The sequence below is a fragment of the Phoca vitulina genome, unplaced genomic scaffold (assembly GCF_004348235.1).
Source record: "Phoca vitulina isolate PV1807 unplaced genomic scaffold, GSC_HSeal_1.0 scaffold106, whole genome shotgun sequence".
NCBI classification, from domain to species: Eukaryota; Metazoa; Chordata; class Mammalia; order Carnivora; family Phocidae; genus Phoca; species Phoca vitulina.
In genome coordinates this window covers 1,473,115-1,487,655 of record NW_022589809.1, presented here as the reverse complement: position 1 = coordinate 1,487,655, position 14,541 = coordinate 1,473,115, and the positions used below count along the sequence as shown (strand labels likewise).

General features: G+C 65.9%; 1 protein-coding gene across 1 annotated transcript in view; it reads left to right on the top strand.

The window, feature by feature from the left end:
- Positions 1-180: 180 nt before the first annotated feature.
- The window catches only part of WNT3A (Wnt family member 3A), a 46,488-nt gene continuing 32,127 nt past the window's right edge, over positions 181-14,541 (top strand). The window contains exon 1 of the mRNA XM_032397870.1: positions 181-251. Within this exon, the coding sequence (XP_032253761.1) occupies positions 181-251 (71 nt within the window). The remainder of the gene's footprint in view (positions 252-14,541) is intronic.

The following is a 14,541-nucleotide window of genomic DNA, read 5'->3' as shown; positions in this document are numbered from 1 at the left end:
GCCCACCTGGCGCAGCGCCGCCCTCGGAGCCCGCGCACCGGCGCACACCCGCGCACCCCGCGCACCTCGCGGCCGCAGGAGGGCCCAGCGCCGCCGCCCGCCAGCTCCCAGGGCCCGGCCCGCCCCGGCGCCCGTGCTCTCGGGGCGGACTCCCGGCCCTCCGCGCTCTCCCGCCCGGCGATGGCCCTGCTAGGATACTTCTTATTCCTCTACGGCCTGAAGCAGGCGCTGGGCAGCTACCCGATCTGGTGGTGAGTCTTCCTCGCGTCCGCCTTGGTCTCCCTCGGAGCGGCCCCGAGCCGCCGTCCCCTCGGGCAGGGCCCCGCCGTGGCCCGGAGCCCGCGCCCTGCCCCTCCGGCTTCGCGGGCGAGGGCGGGTTGTTTTCCTTGGCGGCCACTTTCGACCTGTTCGGGCCGGGGCTGGGACGCGGGTGTCGGAGCTTCCGGGGACATTGGTGTCCCGGGCCTAGAGGGGTACCCGGCGTCGGAAGGGGCGCAGCGGCTGGGGAGAGGCGGGAACACGGTCCGCACAGATGGCACGAAGAGCCAGGCAGCCTGCGGCCAAAGGAAGCCGGGAGGGCGAGCGGGTGCAGCGCGGGGGAGAGGGAGACGTTCCTTAAGGACCGTGTCTCACACACACGCACACCTTAAAACAAAGTCGACGAGACAAGACCGAACAGCTTGGAGCAGCGCAGTTACGTAAAGACAGCGGGACCCGCCAGGAGTCCCGGCCGCCTCTCGGGCTGGCTCCGTGTGTGTGTGTGTGTGTAGGGGGGTGTCCGAGGGCCCTCTCCGTCAGCCCCGGTCTGGAGCGGGAGGGAAAGGGGGCTGCCGTGGGAGAGCGAGAAGGCATCCAGTGTGAAGGCTCTTGAGTGAGGCCCCACGTTTGAGAAGGCTGGGGGTTGCATCCTCCACCCAGAGGAGGCACATTTCAGTGAGAACCTTGGAAATCTGACGATGGGAATGCAGATAAACCGAAGGAAGGGTCCCGAGGGTCCACCGCACATACATCGGGGCCTGGGGGGAGTGGGGGGAGTCAGGGTTACCCTCCCTCTGGGTATCTAATTTGGCAGGGCCCCCACCCGCGGAGGTCACCCAGCTCGGGGGCGGGGGAAGCGGAGGAGGCGGTGTGCGGGGTTGCGCTCTGAGAAGCCCCAGATCTGACCAACATAGTTGGGGGGATGCGGCCAGAAGACCCGGAGTTGGAGAGAAGGCGCCCCACACACATGCCTGCGGCCGCGCGCACACACGCACGCACACACACACAGGAACCTTCTCCGACGGCTTGCCTGGAATTATAATAATTACGCCGAGGGGAAGGGGGGAACCGAGCGAGCCGAAGTACATCTAATCCGATAATAATTTTTCTCTTCGAGATGGTTCAGGAGCAGGGGCGCCCAGGTGGGGACGCGGGTCCAGGCGCAGCCAGTCGGGGCGGGGCGGGGGGGGGGGGGGGGGGATGGGAGGCTCCGGGCGCGTCCAGGGACCTGGGAGATGTGGCCGGGCCGCAATTCGGGGCCCCGGGCGGCCCACACCGGCGCGCGCCGACCTGCAGCGCCCTGTCGCCTTGGAGCGTGGGCTGGGGCCGCAGCGCCTGCGGCCGCGGGGACACTGACGCCCGCCCCGCCGGCCGCGGGGAGCCGGGGGTGGGGGCACGTCCGAGAGAGCCCCGCGGCCCGCGGCTCCCGCGCAGGCTTCTAATTAGAACCCACCGCCGCCGCGTTCCTGGGCGCAGGAGGAAGCGCCCTTCGCCCCCGCGCTACTCCCGAAAGGAAGGGCCCTGCCACCAGCCTCCTGGCTACCCCACACCTTGGGATCTCTGTCCTGTTGGCCCTGAGGCTCCCTGGCCTTGACCTACTCCCCCCTCCACAGACACACACAGGTATGCCCCCCCCCCTTTGCACCTGGGCCACATGTGTTGCCTCTGAATGGACCCGCACATGCTCCGATGCAACCCTGCACTTTCCAGGTCCGTGGGGAGGGGCCCTTCCGCTCAGCAATCCAGCCAAGAAGAGTCTAGAGCAGCCCTTTGGCCGCAGAGAGAAGGGGTGCCATGGAACCCCCACTCCGTGATTCTGTTTCCTGAGGAGAAGCGTCTCCGGCAGACACAACCTCAGGGCTCCCTGGGGACGGCTGGTTTGCCCGCAGACCGGCTGGACAGGGAAGGGAGCCAGGTCAGAGCAGAGAGGAGGGCTCACAGAGAAAGACTCCGGGTTTCCTAGCAGGGGAAAGCCTTTCCGTGTTCACGCCCTACCTGGCGGAGCCTTGCCCGGTGGCCCCTCCTTTCCCTGCCCTCCTTCCCCCCAGTGGGGCTGAGGGACCCTCTCTTTATAACTTCTCCCCTTCACGCCCAGCCTCCCTAATTGGTCGTTCTGTTTCATCCTCCCTCCCCCAGATGAAGCTGCTGCCCCCCTTCTCCCCACACCGTGCATATAAAAGTGAAAGTAAGGGGGCTTTCTCACCTGCGGGAAGACGGGAACGCGAGGAAACAGCCCAAATCGGCAGTAATCAGGCTTTTGAAGTTGGTGTGGCTCCGGGTGGGAGGGGGGAGGGAGAGGAGAGCGGGCGGCGGCGGGAATTCCAAGGACCACCCGCCCCCCTGTGCCTGTGGAAACGTCGCTCACCCGGGGCGCCAGGGCAGGTCCCAGCCGAGCCGCAGAGACACACACGGTCCCAAGACCCACATGTTGAGAGTGCGCCTTGGGGGCCCCTCCTGTGGCGGCAGGTCCCTCCCCTGTCCCCTGGGAAGGCAGGACTCTCAGGGAGCTCCAGCAACGCAGAAGGGCCCCTGTGAACACAGGATGGCAGCAGGGTCAAGAGGACACACCGAACCCTGGGACTAGAACCCAGGAGGCTCCGGTGCTCCCAGGCGCGCTCTGGGCCCCCTCCTCCTGCGTCTGAGGCTGGGCTGAGGGCATCTTGTAACCCTGGAGGCCTCGCCTGGGCCCTGCAGGCCAGCCTGGGTGCTGTCCTGCCCCCCCCCAGCAGGAGACCAGGCCCCTCGCCCCCCCCCACCAGGCTGCTCTGCCCCATTCCCACCTGTTCCTGCCCGTTCTGGGCAGCCTGCCCACAGCCATCCGCCCCACACCCTCACTGCCCTGGGGTTACAGCCCCAGTGGCCGGCGGCTGCCTGGCCCTTCACCAGTGGCTGCCGGACCCGGGCTCCCCAGCACCGAGGCTGTGCCCTGGCACACATGGTACCTGGGCTGGCCCAGGACATACCCCTGGAGGCCACCCCTGGGTCCGGTGCACAGCCTGGAACCTGCTCCCAGTGCAGTGCTCCCTGGTTCTGGCCCTCCCCAGGCGCCTCCCCACACACATCCTCGCTGCCAGGGGACTCCCAGCTAAGAGCCCCTAAGCCCTGCTTGCCCCCAGGAAGGCCAGCTCGGCCGCAAGTGCCCCCCCCCCCAGAGCCTCCTCTCTGCATGGTCCTCCCCCGGCTGCCCCTCCGGGCCCCACATGGGTCCCCGCACGTGTCCACTGCTTGTGGGGTGCAGGTGCGCCTCGAGTTCAGAGGGCGTGGCCAGCCAGGAGCATTCCAGGGAGGGGGTGCCCTTGTGGGGTGAGGAGGAGGGGAGAGCTGTGGGGTTACCTGTCACGTGACTCTGACCTGAGGGCTGAGCTTCTCAGAGAGCAGGGCCCACGCACCAGAATTCCCTCCTGAGTTGCCCTGCCCCTGGTGAGTCTTCACCCCTGCGCCCCTCCCCAGGGCAGCCCTGCCCCTCTCTGCTCCGATCTCCCTGCTCTCTCTGCCTGCCTGTCTGTGTCTGTGTCTGCTGTCTCTCTGCCTCTCTCTGCCAGAGGCTGGTGAGGACAGTCGCTAGGCCATACGATCAGAGGAATCCAGACCGCAGGTGGACCCCTCTGGTGGTGTAGGACCTCAGGGTGCTGGGAGCAGGGTCCCCCCCCAACAGAGCCACCCGTGGCCACCCTTGTATCAGGGACATGGTCAGAGACCTGTTCTATAGAACCACCAGGCAGGCACCCTTCCTCTCCGTCCCTCCAGAGCACAACGCACCTGCCTCCCCCCACCTCCGCTCCCCCGGCCTGGCTGCCCACTCAAGACTGTCCCTGCATGTCACTGGGCTCGCTCTTCTATAAGATGACTTTCTGCGGCGTTTGCATAAACCTGCTAGAATGCTTTGTGGCGGGAGGACCAGACGGGGAGCACAATTAGGGAGGAAATGGTCTCCCTCAGGGAAGAGCTGTAAAGCCACACCTCCTGCGGTGGGTCCTCCTGCAGGTCTCCAGCTGCAGGGCTGGAGGGGCCCTGTCCCCCAGGCGGCTGCCATCGTCCCAGCAGGGGAAAGCAGGGCCTGGAAACCCCACTGGCAATGACAGGACCCGTCACACTGGAAGTGGCCCCCAGGCCAGAGCCGTCCTGGCACAGTTGTCCACAAAGAAACAGGGACAGAAGCTGAAGACGGGACGCTCGGGGATGACATGTACTTTTTTCATGCAGCATCTTTATGTACTTCGTAATAAGGGATTGGAAATGTAAAAAAACCCCAAGCCCAAGTTGTTAGGTCAAGAAGCACCTTCACATCGGCTGGCAAGCCTGAGTGGGGGCTCCCCCCTGTGGACCACCGTCCCTCCACGCACGGCCACCCAGCACTGGCCACATGGAGACTTCACATCTGCCCCTTCTAAGCCTGGCTGAAGGATCAAGAAGCCTCAGGAGGCGGATGTGGGCTCTGGGTCGGCTTCCTGAGGATGACAATCATGCCCATACGGTGCCGAGAGGTGGTGAGCTGCCCGTCATGGGGGGCAGGAGAAGAGGCCCAAGAAGGCACAGCCTGCAGAGGCCCTGGCGCCCTGACCGCCCCTTTGCAGAGCTAGCTGCGTCCCCAGCTGTGAAATCCCACGAGGGGTCTGTCCTTCCCGTTCTCCACCCTTCAGCCCTGCAGCTTCTCAGTGAGACCCTGTGGACCCAGGGAATGAATGGTGGAGCCTCTCCTGTGAAACACGGAAAGCTACCGGGTGGGCTGTGCCCGGGACGGGAGGACACGGCTGAGCGTTCCCGCACGCCCTGGCTGAGTTCCCAGCTCTGGGGCCGGGTCCCCAGGACACACTGGGCAGCGCTGCCTCAGTCTCCCTCCCGGCCTCCCCAGGTGACACCCGGGAGGTGCCTCGCGCTTTGGTGCTTCCACATTCCTTCCCCAAGAAACGTGCCGCTGCCGCCCAGGGAAGCGGGCAAATGCATGGCCGCGGGCACAGGAGCCTCTGCCCGCCTGCCAGGACTTGCTCAAAGTATGTGTCAGTAATCCCGGCTCAGCCGGCGGGGCCGCGGGGGTGCTGGGGGGCTGCAGGCAGGGAGGGGTGGCCCAGCATGACCAGGGTCCTGCAGCTCCCCCTCCACGTGCCCTCCCAGGGCGCAGGGTGCACGAGCTCCACGAGGGATCTTCCAGGCACCAGGGGCAGGAGCATGGAGGCACCGGGCCCCTCGGATCCCACCCCTCGGAGGGCGGAGAGAGAAAGCAGCCCCGGGGGGACCCAGGCAGGTCGGCACCCTTGGAGCCCTCGGCCCTGTGGGGCTCCCACATGGCCAGCTCCGTCCAGAGAGGACAGAGCCCGCCCATCTTGCTGGGCAGCCTGAGCCCACAGGGCCACCGAACAGCCCCACACTCAGGGCTCTGGTCTGGGGATGGGAACCCCATGTCTCCGTGAGACCTCACACATTGTCCCCAAAGGGCTGACCCATGGGACCAGCCCAGGGCCCTCATCTGCAGAGACCCCCAGGGTGAGCGTGGGCCCCGACCTCCCTGCTGCCCCGGGGCTTGCATGGAACTCTGTGCCCTCGAAGGACAAGATGGGGGAGCAGCACCTTGCGGCCTAGGAGTAAAAGGCCACGCAAGAAGAGGTGGCAAGCTTCCGTGGGGCCTAGAGAAGGCGGCTCGCGGGGCTGGGGGCACAGAGCCTTTCCTGGAGAAGTGGCCCAGCCGACACCAAGGTGCAGATGGACCCGCCATGCCACGGCTCAGCTCCCCTCAGGGAGCCTCGGGTAGAATGTGGCCCCCCCCACCTCCCTGGAGAGCTGGGGAGACTGAGGCCGGGCGGGGAAGCGAGTGACCCACGAGCTGGGGCCCACGTCCTGCCCCCTGCCCAGGCCCAGCCGAGGCCCCGCCCACAGTGCCCCTCTGTCCTTGAGAACTGCCTGAAGCCGCCACTGGCCCCGGGACACTCACGGCCACAGGCAAGGGCACAGCGGTGCCCACAGCCCACGGGCGCCCCACGCCTGCTGCGATGTGCTGCCCAAGGAAACCAAACAGGTTCAAAGACAGCCAAGAGCCGGCCACCCTGCTGAGACCTGCGGGGCCCAGCGCACAGGTGTCTCCTCCGTCTGGGGCTCTGTACCCAGAGGGGCCAGGAGGGGCCACCCCAGCCCCCCGCCCTGGCTGCGGCGCAGGCACGGTGGAACCCCAGCGGGTGACGGCCACCAGCCCAGGCTGGGTCCTGGGCGCCTCCTTCCCCTGCGTGTTCCGGCCGGCACCTCTGCTCCACCCTGAGCAAGACGGCCTGGCAGGGCGCCCGGCCTTCCGACAGCGCTGCCCTCCGCGGGAGGGAGAAAACCATTAGCGCTGGCGGGCGGCGGGTGTGGTTCACGTGGCCCCAGCCACAGGCTGGGACTGCAGTCGAGGGGCCACTGTCCAGACTGCACGCGTGTGTGCTCCGGGTGAAGGGCACACCCCCTTCCCGAGAAACAGTAGCGTTCCCGGCACCTGGAAGCCGCACCGAGCCCACCATCTTCCCAGGACTCGCGTCACCCACACATCTCCCGGGGTGACAGCAGCGCCGTGCAGAGCTGTCAGGTCCTGCTTGCGCTTTGCCTCTCCAGGCCCCAGGGGAGACCGCTGACACCGGCTCTCGGTCGTCGGCCCCTCTGCTGTGTGGACGGCCCTGCAGAAGGTCTCTCGGGGCTGGACTCCGGGGCTCAGGCTCAGAGGGGGAAGGGGTGCCGTGTCTGGGGGGTGGGTGCCTTCAGTGTGGGGCGCTCTGGTTTCGAGGGGCCTTCGGGTATCGGGCGAGACGTCCAGCCGGGCAGCCGGGTGTTGGCGGCCAGTGCAGGTGTGGGTGCCTTCTGGGACGGCACCCTGCTCTGCAGGGAAGTGCACTGAATTCCTCACGGGCTGAATCACGGCGCCAGGTGCAGGGTGAAGGAAGTGGGCGCAGCAAGGGTGGTGCAGCCCCTGCCCCCCCAGACCCGCGGACCACCGCTCAGGGGACTACGACCCCCCCCCCCCCCCGCTGCCCATGAGAAGGGTCGGGACCTCACCGTGACCCAGACGGAGGGACAAAGGGCTACAAGCCCACGTCACCTGGACACCACCAGCCCTCGAGGGAGCGGCCCTAAGTTAGGCGCCTCCCTCCCCTGTCTGGAACCATGTGCATACCTGCAAACCCTGTGAGGCTGAGGGGGCACCTGGGGGATTAACCCAAAGCTCAGGGTGGGCTCCTGAGGGTTTGCGAGGCCTGGTCCATGCTGGGAACTGTCCAGTGGCCCCCCTCACAGTACGGGGCGGGAAACCCTGGTTCGCCTCCGCGGGGCCTGGGAGCGGGCAGCAGCACCCTTCCGGCCACCTCCGGAGAGACACCTGGGGTGTCAGTGGGCGAAACCGGGGCACAAAGTGTTCTATCGCAGCCGGGCGGGGGCAGGCACAGGCCGTCACTCACACTGACCCTCAGTGACCGGTCAGCAGTGGACATGGGGCTACACGGGGCCCAGGAGGCTCGTGGTGCTCAGGGTCGTTAGTGCTGGCCACTTGAGTTTTGTTTATAGATATGTCACGTATCGGGCTTGTTACAGGCTGATGTCTGTTCCCCCAGACACGTGTATGGAGTCCTGACCCCCACGGTGACAGTGTTAGGAGGGGGGCCCCCACAGTGGGAGTGGTGTCCCTATCAGAAGAACAAGAGACCAGGGGTGACACCGATACGTGAGGATCTCGAGGAGGCGGCTGTCTGCAAGCCAGGAAGGGGGTCCTCGCTGGACCCCAAATCTGCCGGCAGCTCGATCCTGGACGTCCAACGTCCAGATCAGGAGAACTAAATGCCGCCCAGCCTGTGGCGTTTGCTGAGGCGGCCCACGCTTCTGAGACATTTGTCCCTAAGTGGTATTTGGTCCGCAGAGTATGCGATACATCTTAAGGGCGGCAGAGTATATGGAGAAGGGGGCCCTTGGGAGGCCGTCCTGCCACATGAACACATGGACACGGGCCGAGATTCCTGGTCCAGGAGGTCCCGGGGCGCCATCCACAAGGTCGTGTGGGTCAGAGGGAATCAGGTAGAGCGGGCCAGCTGAGCCCGCAGCCACACAGGTGACCTGGCAGGGCAGGTGGGGCAGCTGGGAGGCTGGTAGTGGCTAATGGTAGGCAGAGGCAGGAGGGATGCCGGGAGCCTAGATGGGAGAAGTAGCCAGCCTGCACAAGGGATAGGCAGCAGACAGGGGAGGGGCGGCACGGGGGACAGGGGAGGGGTGGTACAGGGGCAGGGGAGGGGTGGCACCGGGGGACAGGGGAGGGGTGGTACGGGGACAGGGGACAGCAGCACGGGGGCAGGGGAGGGGTGGCAGGGGGGCAGGGGAGGGGCGGCACCGGGGGGGCGGGGGAGGGGCGGCACGGGGGGGGGCAGGGGGGGCGCGGCAGGGGAGGGGCGGCACGTAGGGGGGCAGGGGAGGGGCGGCACGGCCCGCAGGAGGAGCTCGGGAGTCGAGCACAAAGGCCAAGGCGGCTGGCGATGGGGGCGCCGTGTCCACCGCTGGAGCTGCACAGCGGGGGCCGGTCCCGGGTCTAAGCCGCTCGCAGGGCGAGTAGCCGACGGGACGCGGGTCTTCGCTGCGCACCCGGGGCCACCCTGCAGGGCTTCCAGCGGCTCACGCTCACCCGCCGGCTCGCGCTCTGCAGGTGGCAGTCTGGCTGGCTCGTCTGGGGTCCCTACTCGGGTCTCCAAGTGTTAGCCAGCCTGGGGGAAGAGCGTGCTCCCGACCTCGCCCGCTGTCACCCTTGGCAGCTTGCACTGGGGGGCCTTGCGGCTGCGCGCTCCGGGGGCGCTCTCTGGTCCGGGGACGCGGCCTCCCCGTCACAGGGCCCCGGGTCTCCGACTTCTGCTCCCAGCAGAGGCTGTGCTTGGAGAGCGCACGGGGGCTACGGAGACCCTGATTCACGTCTGCCACACCGCGAGCAAGCGTGGCCTGTCCTCCGGTGCCGGCGGCCGGGTGGGGCCTCCCGGGGCCAGTCGGGGGGTGCCTGCTTCCCAGGGTTCAGAGCCCTGTGTCCCCTCCCGGAAGCTCCCGAGCAGCCTCGGCGCTCCGAGGGTGGGGCACGCGCCCAGGACCGGGACATGCCATGGTTGTTTGCCCGGGTGGAGGGGACGAGGGCGGTCGGCAGCAGAGAGCACAGAATGGTCATCTCAGGAGACAGCGGGGACACTGATTAGCCACAGCGTGGCCTCACGCATTCGTGCTTTGCTGCAACCCTGTGTCAGTCCTGTGTCTTTCTTCTCTGCTTGGTTGGGGAGGGCTTGTCCCCAGTCCCACCTGCACCCACCCCATCACTCACACCTTGGGGTGGGGAGACCACCCTGGTGACTTGCTGTAGGCCATAGGCTGTCTTGTTCCCGGATATGACTCAGGAGCCCAGCGAGCGCTCAGTGCTGTTGCCTGTTCCAGGCTCGGAGAACTTGGGGAGACGTAGGGCACAGGGACAATGGCGCCCCTCTCCTACTCAGTGCCTCCAGTCCCTGGTGAGACCCCTGGACAGGCCAGTGCATCACCATTCCCCAGAGGTGGCCACAGGCCCCTTGCAGCCCCTGCTCTTCTGCTTGGAGCCTCTCCCCACCCTCCTGTCCTGCCCCTGGCCTCACCCTGAGCGCTCCCACTTCCTCCCGGAAGGGTGTGGGAGGAGGGAGTTACAGATTGTGGTTTTCCCAGCGCTGATGGATCGGGGTATCTACCTTCTCTTTCGGAATTTGGATCCTGGGCGTGTGGGGGAATAGTGCATGTCCAGTTTGGGCTTTTTCTCCCGCTTTATTGAGATGTAACTGACACGTATCATGGCGAGAGGTTAAGGGGTACATGGTGATGATTTGATATGTGTATATATTATGAAATGATCACCACGATAAGGGTAGGGAGCACCAGTTGAACCTTTAATGTTTTATTTTAATGGCTCCATCTTGCCTTTGAGGCCAAGCCAAATCTGGTGACCTCTCCTCGCCCACGACACTGGCCCCCTCGTCTGTAGCTCTCCACCCTCCTCAGGCAGGGTCTGCAGCGCCCGGGCCCCCTTGGCCACCTGGCTCTGGGACACAGGCACCTCTTTGGAAGAATTCAGGGAGGATCAGGCGTCGGGTCCGGAGTGGGTGGGAGAAGAACCCGGCCAGGGTTGGTGGAGGCTGGAACAGCTGGGGCAGCATCTGGGCTGGCACCCTGGCCTCGCTCCCCGGCTCCGGGAGGTGGCGAGCCAGGGCCTGCCCAGGAGGAGGGCCGGCCAGGTGGAGGTGCTGGGGTGGGGCGGGCAGGAGCTGACTCAGCACCCCGGAACCGGGCTGCTGCCAGCAGCGGAGAGCTTGGAAGTCCCCGCTCTGCTTCCCCTGGAGGGTGGCTGGGGGGCGTGAAGGAGGCCTGATGGCAGGCAGCAGGAGATGCTCTTCCCTGCTCCGACCTGGGAGGTGGGGGGCCCCAGGAGGCAGGCTCTGTGCTCTGTGCTGCAGGTGTGGGGCTCCGGGGTGCACCTTGCCCCCCCTCCCAGTCCCCACCCAGAATGAGTCGTGGCTCTGGCATCTGGCCAGGGAGCCAGCACCTCAGGACTGACAAAGTTGGTCTTTTTCCCCACTCCTTCTGAGTCTCCAAGCAAACCAGCACATTCAAGCAAGAGAGAAATGATCGAGTGCGTGGGTTTCCTTCTGGGCGGACTCTCCGCCCCCTCCTGGGCTGGGGCAAGGCTGAGACAACAGAAGAGCAGGCCCCAGGGAAGCATTCTGCCACCAGAGCCATGACGGGAGACCCCCCAGCACTCCATCCGAGAGCATCCTGCAGTCAGACCAGATGCAGGGCCCCGGCAGGAGCACCCGTGTGCCCACAACTCTTCTGCCTGGTTACCCCACAGCTAAGCACCCCCTCCAACCACCCATCTGTTCATCTCCCAGGCTTATGCCCCTGAGCACTCGGGCCGGCTCGTCAGTGAGGCCTCCCGGTTCGCGGAGTGGAGGAACCAGAGCGGCCAGGGCAGCCTCACCTGGGGTGACCAGCTCATCCAGCTTACGGTCCTGCACAAACTGGGACAGTTGGTCCCCAGCCTCACCCCACCAGCTGGCCTCCAAGGCACCGCTCCTGGGGCTCCTGGATGCTTGGAGGTGCATAGGTTGAAAGCCTGGGTCCCATGGTCACCTCCCTGGCCTGGTGTGGCCTCCAGGACTGGCCATAGCAGCCCCTTCTCAGTCGGAGGCAGAAAGGAGCCTGGCGAGTGACCAGCCAGGCCACCAGGAGGGAGGCAGGGGTGGACTCCTGTATGGGAAGGCTGTAGGAGAAGCTGCAGAAGGATCCTGAACCAGAGTCCACCCACCCCACCCCAGCGCCTGCCCTCACAAGGCCGCCTGGCCACTTGCTTCTCGGGGACCCTCCCCCTGGCTCCCTCCACTCCTGGGCGGGGGTGTCACCCCAACCCCTCCTGCTGACAGTCTCGGGTGAGAGCCGGGAATGCAGAGTGGGGAGGGGGCCCGCGGCCTGGGACGGCGTGTGCTCCCAGAGCACTTGGCGAGGAGCCCGCAGCATTGCTTCGTGCTGGGCGGATGTGGGAGGTGGGGTTACCAGGGCTACTCCCAGAGACAGCCTGACGTGAGCCTGGTGCGGGCAGGCCGCGCACGGACTCGGGCCGTGGCCCCTGGGGCCGTGACAGGGGCAGCTTGGTGGGTGGGGGCGTTGGCCCTGGCAGCACACGCGAGGATGTTCTGAAGGAGAATGGGGCTGTGTACAGGTTCTGTGTGGGGGCTCCAGCCAGAGCCACAGGGGTCAACAGAGCAGATGCGGCCTGTCTCCCCACATCACCCCATTGCCTCCCCCGTCCTCTCTGCCCCCACCCTGTGCTCTGACCCAGCCAGGCCCATCTTCTCAGGCTGGATGCCTCACTTCCACCCACTGGCCCCCGAGGTCAGAGAACCCTGATGTCGGCCTGCATGCCGCCTCTCGGCCCTTGCGTAGCCCACGTGCCCAGCTTCCCTCCCATCCCGCCACCCAACTGCTCGGCTGGTCCACTGGGAAATGCGGGGTTCCCCACGGGGGCAGCCCCTGCAGTCTCCACTCAGAGCTGTCCCTGCAGGCCAGGGTAGGAAAGCAAGGCCCAGACCACAGCACAATTTCTAGAGAAGCAAGACCACACCAGTAGGTGAGGCAGAGAGCTGGTCTTTCTGGAAACTGAGGGGTTCACGGGACTGTGGGGGCAGGTGTGGAGGAAGTGTGGGGAGAGTCAGGTCTGGCTCGGCACCCGGCACTCAGCATGGTCTGCAAGTAGTGAAGGAACCAGCCAGGGAACAAGCCCATCAGGGATGAGCCAGCCCCCCCATCCCAGGCCATACTGGGCGGCACACTCAGGGGCCGGGAGGCCTGCGGCGTCTGCACGAGGTCATGTCTGGTTTGCGTGGCTCATCAAGGCGCTGGAGTCAGGACAGACGGGACCTGTGGGGACTGTGCCAGGGGAGGGGGTGTCAGATACTGGGGCTTGAATGTGGGAGAGACCCATGCTGCTAGGAGCGTCATCTGAAGGTGCGGACCATCCGGGACACGGGCCCACTGCCCACGGGAAGGAGGCTTGACTCAGGCACCCAGCTGCAAGATGCTGTGCTCTCCTGGGGAGAGACAGGTTTTAACTGTTAAGGGATGTTCTTGAGCAGGAGGAGGGGAAGGCGAGGACACAGTGGACGTGAGGACATGCCCAGGAATGTGGGGAGACACACGCCGTTGGTGGGTTTGCCCAGGAGAGCACGGGCAGAGGTGGGAAAACTGCCCACTCCCTAGCTGGCTTCCTAAGTAAGGCAGAGCTGCCGCAGAGGGAAGGCCAGGAGGGTGACCTGCGCGGGACCAGGGGAACCGGGCACTAGGCGTGGCCACGGGGACCAGGGGGACAAAGCCTGGGTCGCTGGAGGGACCGCCGACGGCGCAGGGCCTGCAGGGCATGTGGGGACAGCCCACAGAGCGGACTCCAGCAGGACCGCAGTGAGGAAGCTCTGGTGCTGAAGGGCGTGGGCTTCGAGCCTCCAGGAAAGGCGGCCTTGAAGACTTGGAAGGAGGAGGAGCGAAGGGTCAAAGCATCGCCTGTGTATCTCCCGAGGGGAGGTTTGTGTCTCTGACAGACAGTGCTTCCCGGCTTGTCGTGGCTCTGACCACAGCTGGATAGAACTGGGTTAGACCCAAGGTAGGACTTAGCTGAGGTCACGGCCATAGCGCAGATCCTTCTGTGTGGGCCGCTGAGGGACCCAGAAGCCTCTGTCCCTCCTTCTGTCCAGGTGGTCAACCTCCCAGGGCACAAGAAGAGCCTCTGGGGTTCAGCTGAGGCTAATGAAGCCGTCATTGACTCAGCTTCTCCCCCAAAGGAGACCCAGGCCCTCCCGCCTGGAGACCCCCAGACCAAGCCACCAAATACGCAGGGACCTTCCTGCCAGGCTGGGGGGCTTCTCTGCATCTCCGCTCCGGGCCTGGGACGCAGCGCACCCAGCAGCCCAGAGGAAGGAGAGCGATGGGAGAGTGCGTGCGAGACCCACCCCGGGTGGCACTGGGCGGGGGTGTGCCCGGGAGCGGGCTGCGGCCTGCAGGGGCAGAGGGATCCGGGGTCGCCGGGGGAGCGGGCGGGGGCGTGCAGGGGCGGTGGGATCCGGGTCACCCAGGGGAGCGGGCAAGTGTTACAACTTGTCACCCATCTGATTGTAGAAGCTCTTTCCTATATGTCCGCAAAAGGACCTGGCACTTTTTCTTTGAAATCAAGGTGTAATTACATACAGTAAAATGGACACGGTTTGGTGGGTCTTGACACACAAACACGTGTGTAACCAACACCCCCATCCATCACAGAGCGCTCCCATCACCCGGCCCGGTGCGGTCCGGTAGAACTCTCCACAGGGACTGGAAGGTCCCATTTCTAACCAACCACCTTGGAAGCCACAGCCACGTTGGCTGGTGGGACTGAGAAACCAAACCTCTCTCCTCGTTTATGGTTTCACTTACTTTAAGTGTCACAGGTACGTGCGGTGAGTGGGAGGCGTGAGGGGCGATGTTCCCTCCCGCGCCTTCCACTCGGGCCGGTCCTCCAACCTGAACTCAGGAGGACCCTGCGCCCTGGTTTGCGCCCCCATCCACGACTGCGCCGGCCCCCATCAGCAGCGCACTGCGCTCAGTTTCTGGCCGGGGCAGGGGAAACAGTAGCTGTCCACCCTTGCTCCTATGGGTGCGGACTTGGCTGGCTCCGGGCTGGTCCCAGTGCTGCTAATGTGCCCCGTCTGGCCAGGGTCACTCCCTCCTCTGGGCACCCCCCCCCAGCTGACCGGTCTCCTCCTCCCC